The sequence below is a fragment of the Micropterus dolomieu genome, linkage group LG18, assembly GCF_021292245.1.
Source record: "Micropterus dolomieu isolate WLL.071019.BEF.003 ecotype Adirondacks linkage group LG18, ASM2129224v1, whole genome shotgun sequence".
NCBI classification, from domain to species: Eukaryota; Metazoa; Chordata; class Actinopteri; order Centrarchiformes; family Centrarchidae; genus Micropterus; species Micropterus dolomieu.
Genome location: NC_060167.1, coordinates 18,125,041 through 18,152,173, shown reverse-complemented (window position 1 = coordinate 18,152,173; position 27,133 = coordinate 18,125,041). Strand labels below are relative to the sequence as shown.

Below are 27,133 nucleotides of genomic sequence, written 5' to 3'. Positions count from 1 at the left end.
TTTTCTACACTCACGAATCAGAATGTCTGCTGTGAAAAAGGGCTATTTTGCTATAGCTAGCTGTTGTTCCCATTGACTGTATATAAAAGGTTGTTCCCTGTATGTGTCTGTTGTTTTTGGAGTAGCTGTACTCTTACATTATATCCCCCATGAAATAATTCAGAAGGCCTTTTTTCAAAAATTATTTATATGCTATTTTAATAAACTGTTTCTAATACCAATAGGCTATATTACCTTTTGTACTTTTCCAATTACAATAGTACCCTTGCAGACTCTGTGAGGCTGTACACACAGCAATGCTTTCTGCTAAATGCTAATGTCAGCTAATGTCAGCTAATGTCTCCCAATGGCAATTCTAACATGCTGATGCAGTGTAATGTGTTAATCATCTTAGTTTAGCATGTTAGCATGCTAACATTTATAGCCAACACCTGAGGCTGACAGGGAATATGTATAGTTTTGCAGGTATTTGGTCATAAACCGAAGTATTTGACAAATTAAAAAGTTTGACCTGATGGTGGGGCTAGATTAAAAGTTATGTGTTCACCTGCTAGGATACATGTCAGAGAACAATAAATGTCTGCACCAAATTTGATGGCAATCCATCCAATTGTGGTTGAGATATTTTTGTCTAGACTAAAGTGGTACCCAATCCTAAGAAATACAAATTAAAAAAAATGAACACACACAAACACTGTTTCCATTGTGGTAAAAAAAAAAAAAAAAAAGAAGCCGTAGGGTTCATTTAGATTTTAATAGGTATTATACAAGTTTTCCGAAGGAAAAGAAAACATTGAAACAAGAGGCAAGTGAACCCCCACTTCCAAACCAAAACTACAACAGCATCAGCTAACAAAATGGATATTGCTATTACACTGTACCCAACAAATACTGAGCGAGGGTATCATAATGATAAGACATAAAAGTGTTTTTTGAGCACCTAAGGTTGAAACCATGAGAACGGGTCGCTTCTACTCTATCTAGTGAGGGAGCTGGAGGTGCAGGGATTTCAAATCCATTTTTCAGTTTTTGGTCAGGGGTGCAATATATACTCTATAATTCATCAAATAATAAAGACCTTCTCAAATAAACAAAACCAAGGGAGAAATTATAACATTCTGTTGGTGTGTCATACCTAGAAAAACTATTGACAGGTCGAATTCACAACCATTCATGGTTTCATTCTCCTTGTTTAAACAAATAAGTCCATCCATTCTGCTAAATGCCCTGTGATTGCAATGACACTCAGGGATACAACAATAATGAAATTGCAGTTTTACAAATCCAAATATAGTCTCTTTTTTGGTTTCAAGTAAGAGCAAAAAATAATATTCATAATCAATTTAAGTCTGGAGCAAGCAAACATACCAACAAATATCTTATTTACAATATCATTGTATTTACATCAGAGGATACTCAGAGAAAGTGTGTTTAAATTTAAAGTTCATGTTAACTTGTCTTTTGAAAAATGTAACAGGGAGTACAATGCACAATGCAAGGTTCTTTTCTTTAAAAAGTGCAATTCCTTTTCTTAAAGTAAAAAAATATATATCCATATTTTGTATATATGTAGAAATGTTGTTCATATAAACAGCATTTATTGATTTAAGAGCCCTAAAACCAGTGACTTAAAATGAATGCTTTCTTTTGAAAATCAGCAAATTATTATAGAATATAAATTATTTTACAATACTCAATAGAAAACCAGAAGTACCGCATTTCAACAAAAACAGACAGCTATCGAAGTTTTTTTTTCTTTTAAGAGGGCATTTGTAGACTTATCTGTGCTAATGTGGGCAAGAATATTTGCTATTTATCACATGATTTGGTTGCAAAAACATTATTGGAAACATTTTTCAAACAACACATAAAGTTGCATCATAATATTAAAAAGTAACACTTCCATAAAATATCTAAGCATAAAACAGTGGTGGATCTGAAGGCAGCCCACGTATCATCCAATACTTTAGGTTTATAAAATACAAAAGGTAGACAAGCTGGTATACATGCGTACATGTTTGTATATGGATGTTTTTTCTTGCCTGTGGAATAACAGTGCTGCGCAAGCAATATTTCTTAAAAAGTACATCCTCTACACAGTTATAAAAAGCAAGCTGATATTAAAAGTAAATAGTGGTAAACTGGTGTCTCTTGTTTCCAGTGGTCTGCAATGACACCTTTGAGTGTACCAATATTTTGTGGCACCAAGAGTTTCATCATCTGCTCATGTTTCACCAGGTGCAACATGTTTCTTCCCTTCATATTCAAGTAGTGTTATGTGGCTATATTTGCACATCTTAGAATAGCTTATACCAAAATAAAATCCTTGGACAGCGTCAGATGTCTAACTGAGGGCTCTGACGTCAATGGAGAGATGTGATCATCACTGAAGAAATCTTTCTTAATTTTCACACTCTACAACATGCTCAGACATCATGCTACTTTCCAGTTCATTTCATAAAATTCATATATTGTCATAATAATATTGATTTTAGATCACATCATATTATATATGACAGATTTTTCCTCTACAAAACTGACTTTGCAATTTGTTGAGTTTATTTTTCCTAATAGGAGGTGCAACAAAGTCCTTAACAATGCTCCTTTTTATTGTCTTTTTTTCTCTTCTTCTGAATGTGCAACTTTAGGATCCATCGGTGTGCTGTGTGGTCTGTCTGTGTGCGTCTGCGTCTCCAGGATGGCTGCTGTCGGCCTGCAGGGCCAGCTGGGTTTGCAGATCTTTAACAATAGTCTCCAGGCTCTGCCGAGCTTCTCTCTCCTGCTGAAGCTCCTGTCTCAGCTGCTCACGATCAGCTTCTGCCTGCTGTAGCTGCACATGCAACTCTTCAATCTGCGAAACATAGACAGAGGTCAGTTTAAATGAGGATCAAAAATAAACAAACCACATACTGGTGTTTTTGGTGATTATGGGCATCTCGCAGACATCTTACCTGACTGGAATATTTGACACGGAGACGTTCAGCCTCACAACCTTTGTCACAAACTCGCAGCTGTCTCTCCCTCTCCAACTCCCTCTTCAGCCGCCCACAAGACTCCTCCGCGTCCCTCATCTTCCTCTCCCAATCCACGCGAAGGCGTTCAATCTCCTTTCGCAGGTTGCGCTTAGCTTCGATGGCCTCACGAAGACGGCCTTTCTTTGCTACCCTCACAAACTCCAATTCCTGTAAAAACACATCACAATCATTTCATGTTTAAAACTCTAATATTCATTTGGAGATTACTTTCATTCCTTCTTATCACACATATTTCACAAGAACTGGATGTGATACCTGCTGAAGGCTGCGTTTAGCTTGCAGAGCAGCTGCCAGCTTCTCCTCCTGCTTCACTCTTATCCTCACAATCTCCTGCAGGACTTTTTCCCGGGCCTCTTTGGTGTCTGTGCCTCCACACAGCATCTGTCTCAGGGTTTCCATCTCTGGGCAAACTGTCCCTGACAGCCAGGCAGGTCCCTCCTGAGGTCGAGCAACACTCTGCGGGGTCAGAGTCTGAGAAACACTGGCGCAGGCTGATGGAGGAGAAGCCAGGGAGGAAGGTGGTGCTGGACCTGAGGGATAGAGAGTTTTGACATTATTAAGACAGTGGTTGCAAGAATACTGTTACTGTGTCTCAAAGAATGTTGTTAATGTGACAAAGCTGTTAGCACTGCTAGTTGATATCTAACACTATCAGTTATATTCAACTGGAACTAGGGGTGGAGCGATCTGGCCAAAAAATAATATCACAATCTGTTTAATTGCAAAATTTTCTAAATTTTGAAATGTCCTGTGGCTATAGTGAGACTTGAAATTTCTCAATTTGCCCCATTAAAACACAACACTGCTATACAGGTTTCAAAATGGTGATTAAAACCTGAGTTTCACTTGGAGTTGTAAACAGAAGAATCATAAAATAACACTTTTCAAGTACTCACAACTCAATTGCATTGTTTACAATTCGTCACCCAAGGAAGAGTCACGTGAAGTAAGTTCGTCCAATCAGCACAGACATGTAGTTGGCTAGGTCACTCTATTGGTTTGTTCATGTAGCGCGAATCCGCTAGTCTATGAGGTTTTGTGAAGTTTGGAAACAGAAGTAAGAGGACATTAAATACTGTGATCCCTACGATTTGCCTGAAAAGTAGATTGTGACGCCTTAGATCACAATCCCGATCTAAACTCGCCAAATTGCCCAGTCTTACGTGGACCAATTTTTCATACAATTTTAACCCTCACTGTAAAGGTCAGTTTTTATGTTTGCATTCTACATTTGGTGGCAGAATCTTGATGTTTCAGCTGTTTATCTATTACTTTTAGCTATCTACTAAATTTTAACCCTTCATTCTTATCTTTTAGCTAACCGTTTCAACCTCTGTTCACTTGCTAACTACTTTTCAAACACTTAATTTTTTTTAAGTGGTCCACAGTCTTTCCACATACCCTCTGGCAACTGCAGAAGTACATATATTTTTCTTAGCCGCGTGCATCAGCAAGATAAATGTAGCATGAAACCAAATATAAAACTTCCTTTCTACAGCGCCTGTTGCAAATCATTGCAAAAATATAATTAAACAGAAGAAATGCAATTTTTGTTGTGGCTACATGACAGCAAAAAATAAAACAACTTTTATCTGTTCTATTTCTTCCATTAAACACCAGGTGGCAGAGTTGCACAGCAATCACCCTAAACCGGTTCTGCTGAGGGTTATTTCCAGTTGGGCTTAATATGTAATTCAAGTTGTAGCTGTAAAAACTGACTCTTGTAGTGTTCAATTGTTTTCTCTGGATTATTCCAAACTCTCAGGTGATGGGTGGTACTCACCATCATCACAGTCATCCACATCAATCTCGCCATCTGTGTCCATGTCGTCGGGTCGGTTGGTGGTACTGGAGGGGGCCGATTTTGCTGCAGGTTGTGCGTCTCCATTATGCAGATCATGCGGCGGCCTGGAAATGGCTGGGACCCCCCTGCCAGGAGCGTGGCTGTCCCTGGGATGGACAGGAGGGGCCAGGGGAGCTGGTGTCAGATTGGGAGCCACCAAAGTCTCATGACTATTTGAGTAGGACCTGTGGTGGCAATACAGGTCCATTTAAAGCATTTCATTGGTTGATTTAACAAATATGATATATTTAAAACTGAAACTATTGCAGCTCCTCAGATGACTCACCTCTCCACCTCATTCTGAGTAGCTGGTTTCTCTTTTTCTGCTGCTTTAGGAGACCACGGGCGGAAAGCAGAGGGCCTCTGTTTCAGTTGGACCTGTTTCAGATCCTGGAAGAACGAACAAAACAACAAGCTTGGATAAACTCACAGAAATGACGACCAGAACATTAAATTAGCCGTGGGAAAGATACTCAAAGGACCCCTTTTCATTTAACAAAGCTAAATGACTAGAGGTCGTACATAGATGATAATGTGATGATTCAAAAGAACAGTGGCTTTTATGTCACCCTTTTGACCTTTGAGCTTAATGGCAAATCCGGTTTCACACTAGCAACAAGTGTACAAACCTTGTGTGCAGACTTTGACAAAGATTGTAACCAGTCAGGTTTCCTGTCTTTGTCAGCTGATGGAGATTGTAATTTGTCGAATTTGGACCTTTTGGCTTGGACAGGGCTTGGAGACTGAAGAGAGAAAAGAGAATAGACGGTAAATCATTGTGATCCTTGCAGAGATAAAGAGCAGATATTACATCATGGAGCACAGTGGATATTTCAAGAGCCCACATCCTCTAAAAATGCTACTGTATGACTGTTAATGGCATTATTCATAAGAAAGACACAGATTTGTCAGAACATGATGTGACTTTTTACAATTCACTCTTACAGTAAAAGAGCAGAGAGTCACAGAGAGAAAGAAAATTAAACGAACAGAAAAGAAGTCATAGAGAGACAAGGAGGATAGAAGATGCGTCTGTGTAAGCGTTCAGTCTCTGAGCTTGGCATGTCTGCATGTTTGTGTGTGTGTGTGTGTGTGTGTGTGTGAGCAGGGCTTTGAGCTGAGCAGACACTCAAGCTGGTCTGGCTGGCAGCCAGAAGGGCTACATTGCTCCCTGCCAAGCAGAAGAGGCGCCATCAGGTGGAGCAGATCGACTCCCCGAACCACAGAAATATTGCAATATGGAGACAGAGAGAGACAGAGAGGGAGATGAGTTAAAGTAATTGCACTAGGATCTGACAGAGGATTGAGTTGAAGTGTTAGAGAGAGTTAGAGTGAGAGTGTCAGAGAGGGTTGCATGATAACGCAGGGCCTCAGAGTCATGAAATGTTTGGGGAAAGCTGTGCATAAAAAACCTGGGGCGGGAAGCATCTGCCTTGTTAAGAGACATAACATACTGAATCTACAGAGCCCCTGATTGTATATATAGTATGTATGTGTGTGTGGCAAGCTGCAGGAACATGTGTTGAGATAGCTAACCTCCTCAGCCCTCAGGTCTGCACTTGTCAGACAGAGGATATGTTTACCTGGGCCAGGGCAGAGGCCAGCACAGACATGCCTGTTACTCTCTTACTCACCGCTGTGATATTCTGCCTCCAGGAATGGCAAACACTCCCATCTCCTCGTCTGCGTGTGCAATTCAAGACGAATGATTACTCTGTCTACCTTCAAAATCCTCAATGGAAAACACTCCTGCGGGGTTGTAGTTGTGAAACCTTAATCGCTGCTCGCTCTAATCACTTCAAGATGGAAATTAATGACAAACCTCATTTAGCATTAAGTGAGAAATGGTTGGCAATGAATCACATCTCACAGCTTTTCTACATGAAGCCAGACGCTGCGTGTGTGTGTGCGCGCACAAGCAGATATGAGTGGGTGTCGGGGCACGTGGGGAGTGTGGGTGTGGGTGTAGACGTGCATATGTGTGAGTGTGGGAGGGCGTGTGTGTGTCTGGTACAGTGTGCTCAAGGGTGGAGGTGTTAGTCAAGTCTTACACTGTAGACCTGAACTACTGATACCAAATGAGTTTTCATAAGTGCTGTATAAACGGATAATAAATGATAAAACACAGTCGTAATAATATACAAAAAATATGCTATATGTGCTGACAAATACTGTTCATTAATAAACACTAAAAATTACTGTATACAGGTAGAAGGTAGGTTTATATCTGTTAACAACTACATTATCTTCTACGTTATTAAAATGATTATGTACTGCTATTAAATGCTGGGGCGGGGGGTTAAAGTGTTACCAATGAATATGTAAGTAAAATACACATTTTTTATGTAATCTAATCTAATCTATACTCTGCATCTTCATACTGTTTGTTTTTTGCTTGTCTCTACCTGTCTAACCAGTAACCACATTACACACACACACACACACACACACCCATTCACAAACACACACTCAGTGTTTGGTTTGCTACTGTAGGTTAATTCTTTTAACCCAGAGCTCCGGCTGACTGCGTCCTGCTCGGCAATGGTGACTCGACCCCTCACCTGGCTGACTTAAGGCTGGTGGATTTCTAAGAACTGCTGCCCTGCTGCAATCAGACTCTGTAATTACTGACGTGACTGTTGTTTTCCCGACAAAGGATGTCTGCCTGTCTGGTACTATTTCTACCCTGAGGTTTACAGGTCCAGGAAGGCTATGAGTGCTAGACATAATAGAGTCAGAAAACAGACACTCCCAGACACCACAAGGGACCTGCTGGCTAAATCTGACACTGACCTCACAGGAGAGCAGCCGCATGGGCTTAACTCACCACCACATCATAGACATAGCATGACCAGGGAGTCATAACACCCTCCTTGCACATCCTACTGCCTAGCAGGTCCCATTGAGCCAGATGATAGGACATCCCTCTCTCTCTCTCTCTCGCGGGTGAGAGGGAGACTTCCTCTGAGGAGTTTGCTTTGGCCAAGTCCCCTGTGGGAACTGAGTCTTGAGTGGGAGGGGGGTGGGTCAGGGGAGCGGGACCACAGAGGAAGCACTGAGCTGAAGGAATGTATACTTGAAGGCCAAGTACAGCCTCTCCTTTAAGACTCCATTCAAGCATTGCCCTTTTCAACTCGCTATTGTATGATATTTCCTTGAGGCGCTGTAATGAGAGAGAGTTTCAAAGCAAACCTGTAGGCTAAACAGGGTCTAATAGCAGCTGGGCTAAGAGTAGAAATGCTTTATTTTTTAATTAGTGCTATATAATGGCATGGTAATACCCGGATAAGTCCCAGCTATTTTCATGCTGGCATGGAAGATAATCACAGTGAAACACAACACATTGCAAACATATCAATATCTATTCTAAGAGCAGAGCGTTTGACCTGCTTGAAGAATAATGTGTCAATATTGTGTTAAGCGGAGCGTTATTTATCTTAAACATGGAGCCAATCAACAATATTTGTTTATTGAACCCTGACATGACCAAACCAGGGCTGCCATTTATAGTTTAACAACAATATCTTGAACTTGGTTAGGTGAGAGTGAACTTCACAAACAAATACCATAGAGAATACTGATTAAAGGGTCAATTTACCCTAATCTTCACAAACCTAGCCATGCAGATTTATTTGCCTAGGTTTTAAGACATATCTCTCATCTGTCTTTTTGATTCCAATAAAAATGGACGTTCATTTTGGGTGGTCACTTACAGCATTAAAAAAAACTACATTTTAAAACTTCAACAACATCATGTCCACAGCACACACTGCAAACATTTTTTCTTTGGTCTAAAGTAGTGTCAATTGCTATTAGGCACAGAGGAGCCTGGAAGGAGAACAACTCAATGTGCTCTTCTGACTTTTTGAGATGTTACTGTGTACTCAGATCTCAGCAAAAATAGTACAATCTTATTATTATAGTCAAAGCTATGAAAATAAGAGCCCAGTTGTAATAAATCACAAGTATCCTTCAAATAATCCTCTTATTATCCTCTTATTGATCAGAGAAGAGAAGATTTATGTTATTCTCACATCTGTACTAAACAAAAACAGCTCGGGACCATCTAAACAAACGAGATATAACATGTCAATTAGTGAGATAGGTGATAGGAGGACTTTGGTTTTTTTGGAAAGAGCCAGGCTAGCTGTTTCCCTCTGTTTCCAGTCTTTGTGCTAAGCTAAGCTAACCTGCTGTTTGATGTAGCTTCATATTTATCATTCAAACATGAGAGTGGTATCAGTTTGCTCATTTAGAAAGCCAATAAAGTATTTCCCAAAATGGTAAACAATTCCTCACGTCCCTTTCATTAATGTTGACATGTTAGCAACTCTAACAGCCGGCTAAACTGAAACCTCTACCATCTTTTGTGGAGCTTAAAAAGAAAAACTCAAGTGAAATTATCAAGGAGTAAAACAAGGGGCAGCACTCATCTGGGGAGACAAAAATAGTTTCCCCAATTGAACTTCCTCGGGCAACAGTCATTCAATACCAACGCATGCTTCATGATAGCATGGCATTAAGAAAAGTGCACAGCAACAAGACACAACAGTTTCAGATTACGGCCTCCTTTCCCCTCCTAAACCCCTGAATGTAATCCCCAGATCGACATGTGCTTAGTGGGGCGCTGTCTCACTCAAGGGCACACCAACTGGCATGGCTCACTCGGGTAACAGCCTTAGTTGGAAGTGAGAGAATACTAGTTTTAGTAATCGGATCCCTGTAGTTTGGTGTGGATGTTCACAGGGATTCCTTAAGCGTTCTATTCAACTGTCACTGCGTAAATTGTATGACAGTCCCTTGATTTATATAAAGCTCTGTGGTTACCTCGTAACAGCTGGGGGAAAATTATTGGTGTCTGCCTAGAATATCCCTGAAACTTCATCTCTGCTCCACACAGATACAGCACAAGCTCCCATTTCCCCTTGCTAAATCTTAGCTTAATATATCAATTTATTCTGTCTCCGTTGCGTCCAGTTTGAGGATATACTGTTTATTTAGCTGAACTGAGCCATGACAATATGGACACACAACGAGAGCTGCAGGGCTTGCCTTAAGGTCGCATTACAGTAAAGCTTATTGGATTGTCCTAATTGTCTTTGGGATTGAGACTTGATGAGGTCTGAGGTGGATGCAGGATGAACCGCTGTTCCTAAAGGTGGAAAATATCTCTTCAAGTCCACATGGCTTGACACATATAGTGTCAAGGCAGTAGAACAGACTGTTTTTTATATACATCTATTGGATGCATGTTTATCCTGGAAGAGGAATCCTCCTGTTGCTCCTTCTGAGGTTTCTCAACTTTTTTAAGAACATTGTGGGAGTTTTTCCTGATGATTTTTCGAATCAAGGGTCTAAAAACACAGTATGGTATTATGACTGCGAATCCTCTGAGGCAAATTTGGGATTTTGAGCTATATACATATAGCTATTACTAATAAAAGTAGCAAAATGTATACAACAGAACAATTGCCTGTGTGAGTGTTATACTATTGTATCTCCAGATTATTATTGCATTAACGTGTAATTCACATTTATGTATTTGGTCGAGGTGGAGCTAATCTTATACACTTTGTGTAGTAAAGTGATTGTATCTCTCAAATGTAGTGGAGTAAAAACTATAGTATTTCGCTCTGAATTGTAGTAGAGTAGATGTGCATTGAAATGAGAATACTCAAGTAAAGTACCAGTACCTCAAATTGCTACTTAAGTGCAGTACTTGAGTAAATGTGCTTAGTTACATTCCACCAATGGCTTTAAGTATTAATTTTTAAAATAAGTGAACAAATCTGCCAGTAAAGTACTTTGTCTGTTTCCATTGCAAGTCACATTGTTTGAAGTATTTTCTACAATGAAGTTTCTTTTCATTTTATTTAAGTATAAACTGCACCAAGATATAGATGCTGATTCCCAGAAAATTCTTGCGGGAAAAATATTTTATTGCACCAGCTGATTTTTTTTATTTTTTTTATTTTTTGCCACATGTTTGAAGAGTTATATAAATATAAACAGACAGACTAAGATGGAGAATGTTTGCAGTGAAGACATACTGTACATGTATTAGTTTTTGTTTAATTCACTTCACTCAACAAACTATTAGGGCACACTAAACCCTCTATAATCTTTTAATGACATGTTTCATTTCTAGTTTCTGCATCATAAAAAAACCTGTTCCTCAATGAAGTGAATTCCCTGTGTGTGCATGGCAAGATCAACTCGCCGGTGAGAGCAAACAAAAAGCAAGATTACAGTAGTATTGCGTGGCAAGAAATGAATTCCAATTCAGGTCCAAACATGGCAACCATAACAACATGGACATGCCCGCCTGCCTTTCTTATAATATGTTGACAGTGGAGACTTCCCTCAGAGGATGACCTCACAGTACAAAGGGCTCATAAGTTATTTCAACAGACATGGAAACCCTAGACTAAAAAACACGAAACAGATATCCATGCAGATTATACATTATTAGCATGAGCATGTTTGGTATGGTTGTGAGGCAAAGATATCTTAGGAAATGAACTGTGCTCTGTGACTGGTGTATTTATAGATGCACATAGTGTCAAATTCAGCAGATAGTTGTCTGAGCCCCCCTGCTGTACTATTGGAATAAGAGAATTAAACATCAGGCCACATGATCTGAGGGAAGACACAATCGCATCTGCAAACCAATAAAGACAGACACACACACACACACACACACACACACACACACACACACACACACACACACACACACGATGCTTTTATGCTTCTATTCACATTTAGCACACTTTTAATGTAGGAGCAGCTGCAGTGCTAACCAGGAGGCCGGAGGGGATAAAGGTTAACAAGGATGACAGAGAAAGAGAGATAGAGCAAGGACAGACTCTAGTCGATCTATGTTTATGGAATTTAATTTAGCAAGTGAATTCTTACCAGAAATGTATGTGAGCTACTTTCAGGAACATCATGAATAAAAGAAGAAGGGGTCTCTGCGAATTTCTGAGGAAATTAGTCAATTACCACTTTGGTTTTGGTTGATTCTGGGTACAAACATCTAGCTGTAAGATCAAATGTTTAGTCAAGTAAATATATCTGTTAATCACTTCTTGGCATCTTCTATTCAACAGTACCCATTGATTAAAAATAAGATCTCTATGACCAGGCAGTTTCAGCTGCCACACTACAAGAACACAGTGGTAATTCAGATTGTCTATGTGCTCTTGAATTGAATTAAGGCAAAGCTGTGAGAAAGTCTTTGTCGGAGGGACTAAAATGAATTCCACATTGGTATTGGTATGTGCAAGAATACTTCCCACACCTAAAAGCATTCCAGACATTTTCACTGTCGTTCCAAAATAACAAAACAATCAATATTGTAATAATAATAATTTCAATAATTTCAGGAAATACCATGCAGAAGGTTTGCAAAACATCTGAGAGCATTTCTGTGGCTGTATCCTGACTTTCATACATGTGTGCGTGCCTTCACAGAACTTGATCTCTGTTGTGCAGCAGTGCCAACCCCATCTTTGCCATGCAAGCTTAATCCCTTGGCATTACACCAACACTCATCTGAGACTCTGCCAGTGATGCATCTCTGTGCATTTAAAGGATATATAACTTACCTTTTGTTGACGTTATAATTTGGGATAAAATTATAATTCACTTAGGATGTAAACATCAGTGTTAACCTATCCTAACGTTGATGTTTTTAATATGTTTGTTACCTTTGAAATTGTAATATTTTATTTGCTTGCGGTATGTTTGTCCTACGTATTCTTTTTTGTGAAGTGTATTGGGACCATGCTGCATAGTGATTCTGCACTTTAAATAAAAATTGATTGATTGATTGATTGATTGATAGTTTGAAATGCTTTGCAATATTCATCATCATTCAAGGTTGTAAAAACCAGGTAAGTAGTTTCTGCACAAGCCAAGAAGAGTAATGTCAACATTTAGATCTCTCAGTTATACTGTAAACAGCTTTGGTTCATATCTCTCACATCAGTGCCAGTTTATGTTCTGTCACGGAGGAACAAGAATTGATTTCTAAAAATAAAATGAACACTGTTCATATTTCATTTTGCCATAACAATAGTTTTTCCCTCTGCAAGTACAGTCTCACTTGTATCAGAGGGTTGTTTTCAAGATACATAAACTACAAAAAATCCATGTTTATTAAAATATTTCTTTTAAAGGGGCATTCAAGTGATTTAGTATTGCTCATTCATAAAGTTGGGGACATAAATAGATTAATCATTGCTAATAATTCAATAAAATTGAAGCAGCAGAGGCTGACATATCCTGACTTTTAGTCCATTGTATGAGGAAAGCTACATCCTACATTTCCCATATTACAATTCAACAGCAACTTTCATTGGGTCCTGTTTGTCTGTTAAATTCCCTCATCTTCCACACTCCATCCAGAGCCACAGAAGACACTATACAACTGTTTTCACAGGCTGAAAAGTGCTCTCCATGATGCGTAAACTGACCTACAATCTTTTTAAGAAACTCATTTCAGGAACCCAAGAAAACAATAGCATTTTATGTGTGAGAACAAGATAGTGAAGTGTTGGAGTTTGTGGGTTTTTGATGGCAGAGTAATGAAAGAAATGAGCAAAAATATGTGGTTTCTCAATCATAAAAAACAACTCTGTCCAGACAGTTGGGTGTGTTAACGAACCATCCTCTCATTGGAGATCTGATGTCTCCAGACTAAAAACCTTGGTTTATCATTGATAAGCACATCGTTGCCTGTACACAGGGAAGCAAGCATCGCCGTTCTGGCTGTTAGCACACTCCCCCTCTGCTCTACAACAAGACAGCAAGTCCAGTGTCTGACTGACTGGGTTTTAATCCTGCAGATTAATACTAATGCCATGGCGAAGAAGGCAGAAAGACGATTATAATGTCACTGGATAACCTCACAACCCAAACAGTAACAGCTCCAAATACACAGACCAATATATCACTCACAGTACCTGGTACTGAATGTCTCCTCTGCACCTCCCTCTCAGGGCAAAGACAGTTAAGAAGTCAGGACAGGAGGAGGTCTGAGAGACCCAGTCAGGGTCTAGACCTCCAGTGTCTGAGAGATTGACAGGCCAGATGGAGATCTCCACGTTAACAACAGACTACAGGGATAAATCAGACCTTAGATCTCAATGACCCACAGAGGGCTGGACATTTTTTTAAATTGTAAAGCAGCTCGCCAGTCAGCTGAGCTGTGGTTTGCGCCGCCGTGTCCTCGCGGTAAGCTGAGCCACATGACCACATGCCCAGCGAGCAGCCAGTGGAGAAGAGGGCAGGTGGCAGGTTTATTTGGAAAGATGAAAATGGGATGAATACCAGAGGTTAAGAGGTGTGAGAGGACGGGGCGGGTGCAGAGGTGGATTTAGGGGAGGAGGTCATAAAAGCTGTGAGAGGGTGAGGTGAAGTTAGGGTCACTGCTCACTCAGGGTCCCGTGTGATGTCATTTCACCAACACAGTATATGTCCTGAGAACTGCTTGGGAGCTAATTGGTTGAACTGAGGTAATAAATCCTGCTGAAATTTATAGATACCATTCTGGTCATTCTGTTGAAATGCTGCCTTCCTGGTCACTAGGTTAGAAAACCGAATCTCTGCTTCACCCCTGTTTCAATGAATTACTAGTGTGGCCTATAAAGACATTCTTTTTGTTTAATTAGCTTTGAACTTCAAATTTAACTCATAAGCTTGAAAGCCTAGGATCAGTCTTTTATACTGCGCCACTACATAATAGTTCTTTTCTAATGTTAGAAAGCACAACCAAAGAGCTGCACTATTTGAAAAGTGCTAATGAGTCCATTCACATAGAAAGGAAACACTAAGAACAAAATACCTCATATTAAAGAGCAATAAGGAGTCTTGACGCAAGTGAAGAGAAGTACAGCTCCAGGAGAAAAACAAGAAAGCCACTGGGTTTTACAAGTGGTCAACCAATTAACTTTCAACACATTTTCAAAACTACACCAAGAGTTATTGCCTCTGAAAATGTTCTCCTCTCTCTGGCAGAGCAGCAATCTGACGCAAATGCATGGGGGCCTCACAGTGTGAGTATGTGTATACAGTAAAATTTGACAGAGATCAAATAGCATTTCACTTGTTTCCACTTGTTCAAGGAATTGTCTGTAAGGGAAATAGGGGATAAAACACCCACAACATCCGTTCCTAAGATCACACATTCCATCCTTAAACACTGGTTTTGTTTCCCTCCTCATAGGAAAACATATCTGCTTACAGAAATAATTAGGTGAGAGGGCTCAAGCCTCGTAGCTTCCATAAAATGAATACGAGTGCTCTAAAATGGAGGGCTGAGAGGGGCGGGTGGTGAATCGCAGCACTTCATGAATTCTGCAATTTGCCGTCTGTTTCTTGACTCTGAAAATTTTCTTGGAAATGTCTTTTCCTGGATGATTTTATTGCACAAGATCCTGTGTTTTTCTCCATGGCAACCACATAACAGTAGAGCCCAACTAAGCTCTGACTCAACAAACAGAACTCCACAAAATACCCATTCCAGCGCCAGGGTTTTCCCCCCCTCGCCCAGCTTTCCTGCAAAACCCTGCCCGAGACGGCTTTAAAACAGAGGCCGAACGATCGCACTGACCATGAATGAAGACACATGCTGGGATTAATCAGGGCACATACTGTATGTGACATGCTGCAGAAGATATGTGCAGGAAAACCTGACGAGCCTCAGGTGCTGCATGGTTTCAGCCTTTCTGCAAGCCAGAGCCATGACAAGTTCAGTACAGTAGGACAGGCAGCAGCTGGGTACTGTTAACCTGAGGGAGCTTCACTTAAAGCAACAGCAGGTTTTGAACAAATACACCGGACAGAGCATTACATAAAAGTCTGTTTCTCTCTTGGTGGGCTGAGCTGGAAGGACGCAGGCGCTTTTTGTGGCCCTAATGTGGTCGCTAAAGGGAAAGGAAAGCCAGGGATTAGTGTTGCATGCAGGCACAGGCCTGACAGGAGGGCATAATGTGTGTAACTATGTAATCTCTATGGCCTTTCCCAGCAAATCTCTGAGACCTGCATGTTGGACGATAACCTACAAGAGAGTAACTACACAGAGTACTGCAAAAATGCAAACTAGCTTGTATTTCAAATCAAATTAAAACTCTGGAGAAGCTGTAATCTGTCAGTCTTTACTTCAAAATTCATGCTTTAAGAAGTCCCTTTTTTCATTCATGGCCATCCTTTACCATAAAGACAAAGTTAGTTGAAGGAGACTGAAGGAGTAGTCGTCCTCCCACCACCTGTCCTTGAATCATACTAATCGCTTAGCACGCTAGGAGAGGATTTAGTTCACTGCTTTCTCATTGGTGAACTGTCAACCTTCTTGTCTTGACTAGTTAAGGCCATTCCTAAGAAAACAGGACATGTCTGCTAAACTGTAACTTAAGACAACAGTGAGCTAGGCAGCAGTTTCAGCTGCTGTCGAGCAGCTGTAAGGCTGTTAGCATGTGTGGTTGCTCTCAGTCATACAAGGCTTTCAGAGGCTTCACCCTTGCAAAAACACAGAATCAAACAAAATTATCCTTTATTTGTTGCATATAAGGTCATTGCAAAGGGGCATGGGAGGCTGCCAACTTTTCTCTTTGCCTCTCCCGCACTCCCCGTCCACCTCGTAGTGAGCACAGTGTATGCCGCAGGGAGGGGAGGCCCTACACAGGAACTCAATAATAACTTTCAGCAGTCTAGCCAGGAGGCTGGAAGCCCAGACTGCGGCTGTTCCCTCCTGTCCACGTTCCTCCCTCCGCACAGCACCACGCTCCTCCCTTCACCCCCCTCCTCCTGCTGGCCTGTGTCTGCTCCACAGGACTGATGCATTCTGCAGACAGGCCAGCGCTCTTAAAGAGACACAGGCCACATTTTTATCCCCTGAATCACTGCAGTGGACAGAACCACTAAAGCAAGAGCAGAGTCCCTTGTTTCCAGCCTCTCAATCAAGGGCCTGTGCTTTATTTCACTCCTTTTCTTAAAGCTCGAGACCCTGACATGACGCATAATGTGAGCGAATAAACAGGCCGAAGTATGTTGAGAGGCTCTCAGTGAGTCTCTGGCTGGAGTCTTTCACTGTGGCGGCCTTTCAAGGTGCCTTTGATGCCTTCTTTAAAGTTTGTCAAGTGCAATCAATGTTCCTGGCTATAGAAAAATATTTAATACTATTGTCATGATAATTTTTGGAGACAATCCAATAAACCTAATAATAATGACTTTGAACCGACACTCCCACCACTGAGGGTGCGGCTATATAAATTGCCTCTGGTGTTACACTAGTGGTATCCGCCTCAGAGGGTAGAATAGAAACTAGGACTCCAAGTAACAATTAATTTAATCCTCGATCTGCGGATTATGTTTTCTGTTAATAGATTAACCGTTTGGTGTATAAAATAAACAAAAAAACACTAAAAAAATGTCCATTGACCAATGTTCACCAGTTTGCAGGAGCCCCAATTTTAAATTTCAGACAAGTAAAAAGCAGCCCATTCTCACATTTTGGAACCTTTTCTGCTTGAAAAATGCGATTTTCAGAATAGTTACAAAAAAATTTCTATTGAGCGACCAATTCCTTAATCGACTAACCTTTGCTGCTCTAATAGAGACACATAGCATTGGTTTAAATTCAGGATCCACTCCTGCTGGCTTTATTTGTATCAACCACTAAACCTACAATAAGAAGTTAAATGGTTGTCCTCTATGAGTAAAATGTTTTCTATGTAATGAAGTCAGAAAATGTGAATCAGAACTATTTTACAGATTTTTTTGGTCTTAATGCATGAAAATTCCCACACTTTCTTTTCCTCCAATTTTTTGACTTGCACAGAGCATTAGCCCCCTAAATAGTGTGTGACTGAGCAGAGCCATGTTGAGCTCTATAACACAGCAAGGAAATGATTAAAAATTTATTAGAGTTGAGTGACACAGAAACCTACAAGGGTGTGCCTGCCAAACACACTCTCACTCTTTGCTGTCAGCACTTTTCCTCTCTTCGTATACAAACTCTGCAAAGCGGCAGAGGGTCGAAAAATCCAACGCCAGACTGCAGAGAGAAAGAGGTCAGTATAACTAATTTATATAACAAACACAGTGACTTTTACTCTTATTTTTAATGTTACACAATAAATATAAATGCATACAGTGAAATGGGAGGTTAATGTGGGCAATACAGAGCTCCATAACCTACTATTACCTAAATATCTTGTAGGGCCTAAAGAGTTAAAACATCTCAGCTGCAGCATAACAAAAGATGAAATCTCAATGGGAGGTATCAGTGCCAGAGTCAGCAAAGCAGCACAGTCCTCTGCAATGATAACCCCATTCTGGAAAACCTATAAGGCTGAGCATCCAGCTTCAGATGGACCAGACAGTTCCAGCTCAGGCTCTTAAAACTGGGGAAAGAAATATTCCAGCAGAACATAACTGAGACTCTCAGGAGTGTCTTCATCACTGACAACTCCATGATAATCTCGCTGGCCTCACACTCAAGAATTTTCTTAACAATGTTGTTATTCACACTTTAAGTCAGATGTGCAAACAAAATAAAGCCACCACCGGACTATAAGGCTGTTTCTGGACAAAAAGAGAGCCTGGATCTGTAGCCGTACAAAACAACTTGCTGTTCGTTACTCTGTGGCGTGCAGGGCGCTTTGAGAGGGTGACGCATACCCAAACAACACCAAGCCATTGAATCACCAGTGTTTACGCAGCCACATAATTCTGCACCATCTGTAGGACTCGGGTCTGATCTTCTGCACAGCATAACAAGCTGACGGTAACAAGAAAGGTACACACTCATTGAGCTACTGAAACACTTTTCAGCAAGCTCATTAAATCAAAACAAAGACCCCTTGCCCAGAATATATCTTTATTCAAAGCAGTGATAACAGCTTCATGGTGACGTCCTCTTCTTTGCCCTCTAACTGTTACCTCCTTCACCTTACAAGGCAGATGCAGGATGAAAAAGAAGGCAATGAACTTCTGACCTGTCATTCAGACTGCAGAGGAAGCACTGCAGCTCGGGGGCAACCAGAGTCCACCATCCACTCTGTCTCCCCTCCCCTCAATGTCTCACCCTACCATCCCATAAACCCCCACTAAAAACCTCCTGCTCCCCATTTTATGGCTGCCAGATGGTGGGAGGCCTCCTTGCCTCTGGACTTGCCTCTCCAGTCTAGTAAAACCAGTTGACCTCAGCAACATAAAAACTGCTATTTATGAAAAGGCCTGGAACAAAACACACAAACATCCTGCCACTGAAACAATCAAATGCCATCTAATCTCCCAAAGAGCCATTTTACAAGAAGAGAGTAGGACAGCTGAGACACCAATAGATGAGTAGCCCTGCACTGGAGTGGTGGTGAGGTCCAGATGTAGCGACTACACCCAGGTACATTTTTTTCCCCGTGTGAAGGGGTTTTATTTGCGTGCCTTGGGTGTGAGCGCAGGACTTTGGCAGCGTCTAAATTTCTCCCTGAGAAACGGAGAAGCAAAACAAACAGAGCAGTCTGCATTCAGGTCAAAGCTGAACCACAGAACCACAGTCTGGCCTGCGGTTCACAACATACTGTTCCAGCACTGACTTCACCTAAAACAAACACTCTCAAGACCCGTCCACCTCAGCCAGAGGGAAAAGAATCTGAGAAAAAGTTTAGATTTGAACTCCATTAACAAATCCTCTCTCTCACACTCCTTCTTCTACTGCCTCTGACCGATGTTTTCACAGAGTGCTGGGCGAGCTCAAATCTTTTCACTCACTTGTCACTTGTGTAGGAGTTGTGCCCTTTGACGGCATGCTTGGACTGAGTCCAAGGTTTGTGAGCGTGCAGAGTTGGGTGGGAAAGAGGGTTAAAAGGCCAAAGATTGCCTTGTTATGAAAGAGCAGTCCAATCAATGGATTCCTTTTACAGCAAATTAATTTAAGTGATTATCTGCTCTTCCAATAACAACTTTCTTCCCCCTCTGCTCACCTCTGTTGCCCCTCCTTTTCCCTTCTTTCTTTATTTGTTCTACCAGTTGTAATCTACCGTTTATGTCAATGCAATTCAACCTGACCTCCAGGCAACCCCTAGCATGGCTGCCTAAGCCATTAAGGTAGCTATGACTGTGGGTTATTAGTGTGATAAAAGTTTACTGTCCCTCAAGCCCCTCTGCATGGCTGCTGTTTAACGCCTCTGAGGCACAAGTCTATGGGACCTTTCACACAGCAGATTGGCCATGAGGGCATTTGGTCAGTAGGCCAGCACACAAATACACTAAAGAGTGATTTTTTTCAGACAACAAACTAAATGTCCAAGTCAGGATTATGAATCAAACTAGAGTGTCCCCTGTGTGTTGGCTTTGTGGAAATATGTAGACAAGAGGGCCTGGGGGGGGGGGGGGGGGGGGGGGGGTAGTCTGTGCTATGTTTTTTCCTGTGCGGCAGAAGTTGTGGGCAGCCGAGCTAACTGCAGCCTCAGCACTTCTCTCCATATTCTCCTGTTTCAAGCCAAGAGAGAGAACAAAGGCAGAGAGCTAAGCTGCTGCAGAGGTAATGAGGACAGAGGCATGCAGCACAGGAGTGTGTGCCCTCAATAACTAGTGCTGCTGCAGTCTATGATGGAGTCCGGTTGGATAGCAGGAATAAAAATCTATGCAGCTGCTGCTAGCAGCCACTCTGCCTGTAGCCTACCCACAGACAGTAACTGACTGACTGCAGCCCACCCTTTTTTACACTGCAGCTCTGTCTACCACAAAATGGAAACCACAGTGTGACTGGAATTTGCTTGGAGACACATTGGGATCCATGTAGTGAGACAGTAAAACTCAATTAAAACTGTTTATTCCATTGAGATACATGAGCAATAAATTATCTTAGAGTGGCAAAATGTTTTTAACTATTTAGGTCAATGCAAACAGAACAGTGTTTTCAGTACATTATATCAAAAAAAGACTAGTAGATGGCTTTAAAGAAATACATTTCAGTGTTACTATTACAAGTAGACAACGTGACAGAACAATTAATTCATACAAAGAGGATACTAATAATGCACCGTCAAGAAATGAACTAAAATGTGTCAGATAGCAGAGCTGAGTTTTCACAAATGACACAAGCTCAGTTTTCCTGAGAATGACAAACACCGCGGGCTGGGGTGTGAAGTATTGGAAGAAGAATGACACAGCAGGGCACAGAATTGAGGAAATCCACATTATTGCTAAAGGAGAATCCCCGATAAACTTGAGGACACACCCTTTATCCAGAACGTCTGCCAAAGTCTATACCCGACTCTCCAGCTCACCAGTTGGAATCAATAACGTGATTAAGAGGGGGGAAAGCCTGTGAAGGGAAGAATTTAACAGCAAAAATAAACCTTGGATCGGAGGTAGAAAAAAACTACAAAAGGAGAAACATGTCTTTTCAGACTTGGTTTTCATTATACACTTAATTTCCTTCTTTATGCCAAAACAATGCTTGGTCTTTTTTTTACAGTTTCAAAGAGTCATGAATGATGATGAATGTTCAGCCCTGCTTCGCTGCTCCATTTCATTATAGAAAACATCTAAAAACCATGCATTACAGAAATAACATGTAAACATCCTACATGTTTAAAAAAGTAACTAATTATAGTATCTAACTGGTAAATATATGTATTCTAACATTATTTACTCCAAATGTCTTTAATTTTGAAGTCGAAGGCATTCCACAGACAGGCTTTCTTGGCAGCTCATGGCTATAAAGCTGTGTCAGTGCTGGTCCATGCCAGCCCCACCCCATTAAGACTGAACCCTGCACATCATGTGTTTCCACTTTACCGATAGGGTGGAAATGACCTCAACGCAGTAAAAGATGACAGGGGTGCTAGTGCTGTTCACCAGATGTGAGCAGAAAAAGAGAGAGAGAGAAAGAGGAGGAGGAAGGGGAGAGAAAACTATTCGCCTGAAGAATTTACTGCAAACCCCTGAGGAACCCTGTGATTGAGGGTTCAGGTCGAGCTCCAGAGGTGCCTGGTGTATCTCAGCGGCACTAAGGGAGCACATACCCTCCTGGCCAGACATAGAACGAAACGAATACACACATACAGCCCAAAACTGTCATTCCACTGCACCTGCTAGCAACACAAAAGCCACTTCCTCCCACTGTGTCCGGCCAAGCCCCTTTATCCAATTTAGCACAGCCTGCACCACAACAAAGGCAGAGAAATTAGGGAGCTGCGTTGATGATAGAGCGACTAATCTCTTTGGAGGGACTCATTATATCAGCAGCCTGTACAGTTCGGCAGCTGAAAGGGGTGAATTAAATATGGACATGCAGAGATGGGCGTCTTTGTGAAGATGAGGGCGCCAACAATGCCCTGCTATTACCTCTGGAATAATTAATACATTCCATATGGGACAGATGCCCCGACCAGACTATCAACTTTGCATTTGATTTAACACATTCAGCTGATACAAGGTCACAAGTGAATTGATTATCTCCAAAATGTATGTTTTGTGTTACAACCATATTTTATTTTCTAGATCAAAACTATCATGTAATCTTCATATTTCCTTGAGTAAGGGGCCTCATCAGATCATTAAAAGTCACATGACCTTGCACTTAAACAAAAACATAGTCCTTTGCAGCAGATTAAGGCTGTTGGCACCAAAAGGAGAGGTGATTACTTAGTATGATGATAATCTGAAAAGCAGCTTGCTGTTTTTTTAACACCATGATGTGTATACTCTTGCCCCTGCTTAAGACAAAGGCTTATAATAGTCCCCTCATTATAGGATAAAGGGTGGGCCTGCTCTATTCCAGGCCATGGCTGTCGGTGTTTGTGCCCGTCGTCTGGCTGGAAATAAAGCTTGTCAATGCCACAAGCACAGGGAGGCAGGCGGCGCTGCAACTATTAGACACCTAGAAGACGGCGGGGGGGCACATGTGAGCATGAATGAATGAATGAATGTGGACTCCACTATATTGATGCAGAGGGAAAGAGCAGAATGTGAGACCAAGGCGGGGCAGGTGGCTAACACGTAGAGAAACAAAAGCTGGATGCATTTGCAGAGATACAGTACATATGCCTTCAATGAGGTAAAAAATACACTACTAACAAGGTCAAAGAGGGAAAAAGGTCCACCTGACCACATGACGCAAATAGTGACCATGACGGATCCTGAGGTGACTGTAATACTGAATAAATAACTTTCCCCCCTCACTGCAATAGAGTCCGCTAGGACAGCTGTGCTGAATTCATTTGATACGGGTGCCTGCTGACAATGCTGCATTGCTCCGTCTCTGCAAGAAAGCATGTCGAGCTGGTCTGAAGAGCACACAGGCAGGGGCTTGCAGCTTTTCACCAATGCTGAATGATTGTTCTGCTATACAACCCAAAGCTCTGACCCCTGTGAAACTAAGCTAAGAGAAATAAACCATGTTTAGAGGGTCGGCTCAGAGCTGCTCTTACAGTACGTGCAGATTGTCAGAGAGAAGACATAGTGCTCTTAGATCAGATTTTGAGATGCCATGTCCTGGCGTGGCAGCAGATACATGAGATGATAGGCGTCCGTAATGGCACACAGCAAAACAGGAGAGAGCCGCAAATGTCGATCCCACTCATTTGTTCATTTAGCGGGCTCTTGAAAATGAGCCTGCAGAGATAGAGGATGGTTATGAGGTCATCCTGACAAAGTAGCACTACCTCTCCACATCTCTATCTATCTATCTATCTATCTATCTATCTATCTATCTATCTATCTATCTATCTATCTATCTAGTTTTTATCTCTTCCAAATGAGACAATGAGCCCTCACAACCCTAGAACAATACAGTGATACATGTGGAGCGTATGTAGGCCAGTCTGAATACAGACTGATACAGCATGTGCTCACTACAGTGGAGGTGGAGATCTAAGTATAATGCAGTGTGAGGGGGAGTGCAGTAGGAGATCTCAGTGGAGAAGAGCCTGAGTCTGTGTGTGTGTGTGTGTGTGTGTGTGTGTGTGTGTGTGTGTGTGTCCTACAGGGTCGAGGAGGTGTCAAATGGAGGAGGTGAGTGATGGTGGCGGGGCAGAGGAGGTGTCAGACAAGGAGGTCTCAGTGATGGAGAGGGGAGCTTTATGCGGTGCTGACCTGTGGGAGAAGTGTGTGATGCAGAGTGGAGGAGGAAGAGTTGGAGAAAAGAAAGCAGCGGCAGCAGGAGGAGGAGGAGGAGGAGGAGGAGGAGAGATTCATCGAGTCACAGCGTGGAGGTCACAATGAAAGAGGATGGGCAGTGAATGGAGGAGGGTGAGGTCCCTGTACTGTAAGAGGTCTATGCACTGTGAGGTCTGTGTGTACATATGTATGTGTGTGTGTCTGTGTGTGTGTGTGTGTGTGTGTGTGTGTGTGTGTGTGTGTGTGTTCTGGCACGCTTCTTTGAGCCCACCAGCCAGAGAGCACGAAGCTCTTATTTAGCACAGGAAGAGCAGCTCTGCTTAGCAACCACAGCCGCCCTCCAATCACAAGCGTACTGAGCAGACTCCAACTGAGGACGAATCCTTTCTGAGAGTGTGTGGAGTCTGACAGAGGCCTCTAAATGTTGAGGTACACACCTTCCCACACGAGCACACATACACAAAAACAGTTCTGTAATGGGAACTATTTCTCCAGGTTTGAGCTCTGATCTTTTATGTTACAGGCAGATGAAGACAAACATACATTCACACCCTTATGTGTCTCCTCCGCTTCACCGTCTCCTGAACTCAGCAGAGAATTCAAAGTTAATCTAAAGCATCCTAATCCAAAATTTTAATTATGCATATCCCAAAGAGCAAGGCAGTCATGTAAATCCCTAAAACATTCATTTTTGTGCACATGCACACTGTGCGGCAACCAGTTGCAAGTGAACCGATAGCAGCCCTGATTGTGATCTGCTAGCCATTAAAACAGGAGGCACAAACAAGATTTGGACCAAATGCTGTCTGAACACTGAGCAGTCTGTTTGGTTTAGCTGCGTGAGCTAATCCTTATGATAGCTTTGGAGGTGGTCGGTGGGCGGATTGTAGGCGCGAGCAGCATGCCAATTTGTCATATGGCACCAGCAGGGCCTACTTCTGCTCTGGCTGAAGTTCCATTAGCACATCTCCAATGTGGTCTAACAGTTATGTAGCTTAGAGCCGCAGGTCATTAAGGAGAAACAGAGAGAAAATTTAAGGGGATAAATATTGCAATCCTACTCATGTCTCTGGCCTCAAAAGTCTCATCAGAAAAGCACTTGAATTGATATGTGCAATTGCACTGTTGGTTTCTCCATACTCTCTACAGTATATCTAATTCATGCTCTAATTACAAAATTCCAGAGGGACTGGTTATAAATTGCAAGGATGCTCTGAGTGGGCCAGAGAAGGAGAGAGTCCATGGCTGACATTCAGTCTATCTGTGTTTCCTGAAGATGCTGTCCAGAGAAGATGACAGTTTTGATGTGCGCTGTGGTCTCTGCATTCCAGGGGTTATGTAGGATTATCAGAGTTTAAACACCCCTCCCCGACTGCAGCAGCTTAGTAACTCAGCCAGCAGCAGATGCAGACTCCAGGATTTCCTGTCTCTGCACCAGATGGGCCTGCCTCTTAATCACAGAGCTGGAAATCAGGAGGTGATCGAAGAGGAATTGATGATGATTGTGGAATAACACTAACCCAGTACAGACATCTGTTCTACCACTAACGGACCGACTGACTGACTGACTGGTTTGTTGAATGCAGTCACAGCCAGTGCTCATCTCCTCCCTCATCTCATCATCACTGATCAACACTAATCATTTCCTCCCTCACTCCACGAGTTATACAAGAAGTCTTTCACACATTAGCTCTGTGCTGTGTCATGGAGGTTTAGAGAGGAATGGAGAAAAACACTGTCCACATGAGAAGATCAGAAATAGAGTTGGGCTATACAGTATATTGCCATAATATTGATTTTGCGGTTTAAATAGTTGCATACAATAAAGTCACAACATCTTGTTTCTAACTCAGACTTGCAAAATCAGTATCTTCTTTCAGTAGTCTCTACAAAACCCACTTTCATGGAAAGGCTTTCTTATAATCTAATTTAACTCGCTAACATGCCTGCACACACACACACACACACACACACACACACACGTATTTGTGTAGACATATATATAGGTCTTTTTTTACTAACTACGTTTATGCTATTTGACTTTGTAACCACTGATCTCATAAGTCATCTATTTTTGACTGAGTTAAATTAACCATGAAATCCGCTACCTGGTTAGTCACCTTGTATACATCACTAATGAGATTCCTCATAAATTTTGTGTGTAAATATCTTCTTAAAGCGACAGTATTCATACCAAACAAGATATTTTACATACAAAACATTTAATTAATTGACCCTTCGCTAAGCCACGCCCCGAACACACGGCTGGCCTTTCACAGCGCAGTATAGGTCTCGCTCTAACTAAAGACACGTTCATGGCTGTGCTCCATTGACTCTAATGTAAAAGGCATAGTTTTCTAGCTTTCTTTTGCCGCATTTATTTAAGATATAGATAACATTGTTCCTGGGGCACTTAATAGTTATAGTCAGTACCCAGAGACATTGAAAGGAGAAGTATGATTTATTCCCTTTCAAAAACCTAAAACAAATCCAGAAAAATGTCAGCTGTGGATTGTTCTAATGTAATGTTAGTTAGCTAACGCTAGCTAACTTACTACTGAATGTAACGTTATAAAGCCCTACTGTTGTGTTTTTTAATGCTTGTAATAGTGGCCAGAGACCTACCCAGTTGTACAGAAACAATGCTGACCCTTAATATCGTTGTCCTCTTTTTCAGTAGTCAGGTGATATGGTGGTTCACTTGTACTGTGTAATCGGTAGGCTTTAGCTTCTATCATTATTTTTTTCACATCAGTTTGAGTCAGTTTGACAGCCTGACTACAACCTTCAAATGTATAATGCAACTGCAAAACTGCTTCTTTTTGAGATAGTTTTTTCCAAAAATTTATCAATATTTCTCCAGCGAGTGCAGTAATAAACAGTGGCAACGCCATGACAAAAGGCCGTCAGATCCAGTTTGTCGGACTTGGCAACAGTAACTACAGAGAGCGTGTCTTAGTGAAGGGTCAACTGAATATTATAATGGGGGTCATTTTCTGGCATTATGAGTACCTTTGCTTTCAACTTGTAAAACTTAAAGTACACTTTTACTTAAGTAAAGGATGTGAATATTTCTTTTACCACTGCAAACATATCAGCTATCTTTATGAAGAAATTTGTTCAA

General features: G+C 41.6%; 1 protein-coding gene across 1 annotated transcript in view; it reads right to left on the bottom strand.

Moving 5' to 3' along the window:
- Positions 1-735: 735 nt before the first annotated feature.
- Positions 736-27,133, bottom strand: part of skib (v-ski avian sarcoma viral oncogene homolog b) — a 31,675-nt gene continuing 5,277 nt past the window's right edge. The window contains exons 2-7 of the mRNA XM_046029327.1: positions 5,508-5,621; positions 5,165-5,268; positions 4,819-5,063; positions 3,291-3,565; positions 2,952-3,182; positions 736-2,851 (exon numbers count right to left, since the gene is read on the bottom strand). Coding sequence (XP_045885283.1) covers positions 2,645-2,851; positions 2,952-3,182; positions 3,291-3,565; positions 4,819-5,063; positions 5,165-5,268; positions 5,508-5,621 — 1,176 coding nt within the window. The 3' untranslated portion in view covers positions 736-2,644. The remainder of the gene's footprint in view (positions 2,852-2,951; positions 3,183-3,290; positions 3,566-4,818; positions 5,064-5,164; positions 5,269-5,507; positions 5,622-27,133) is intronic.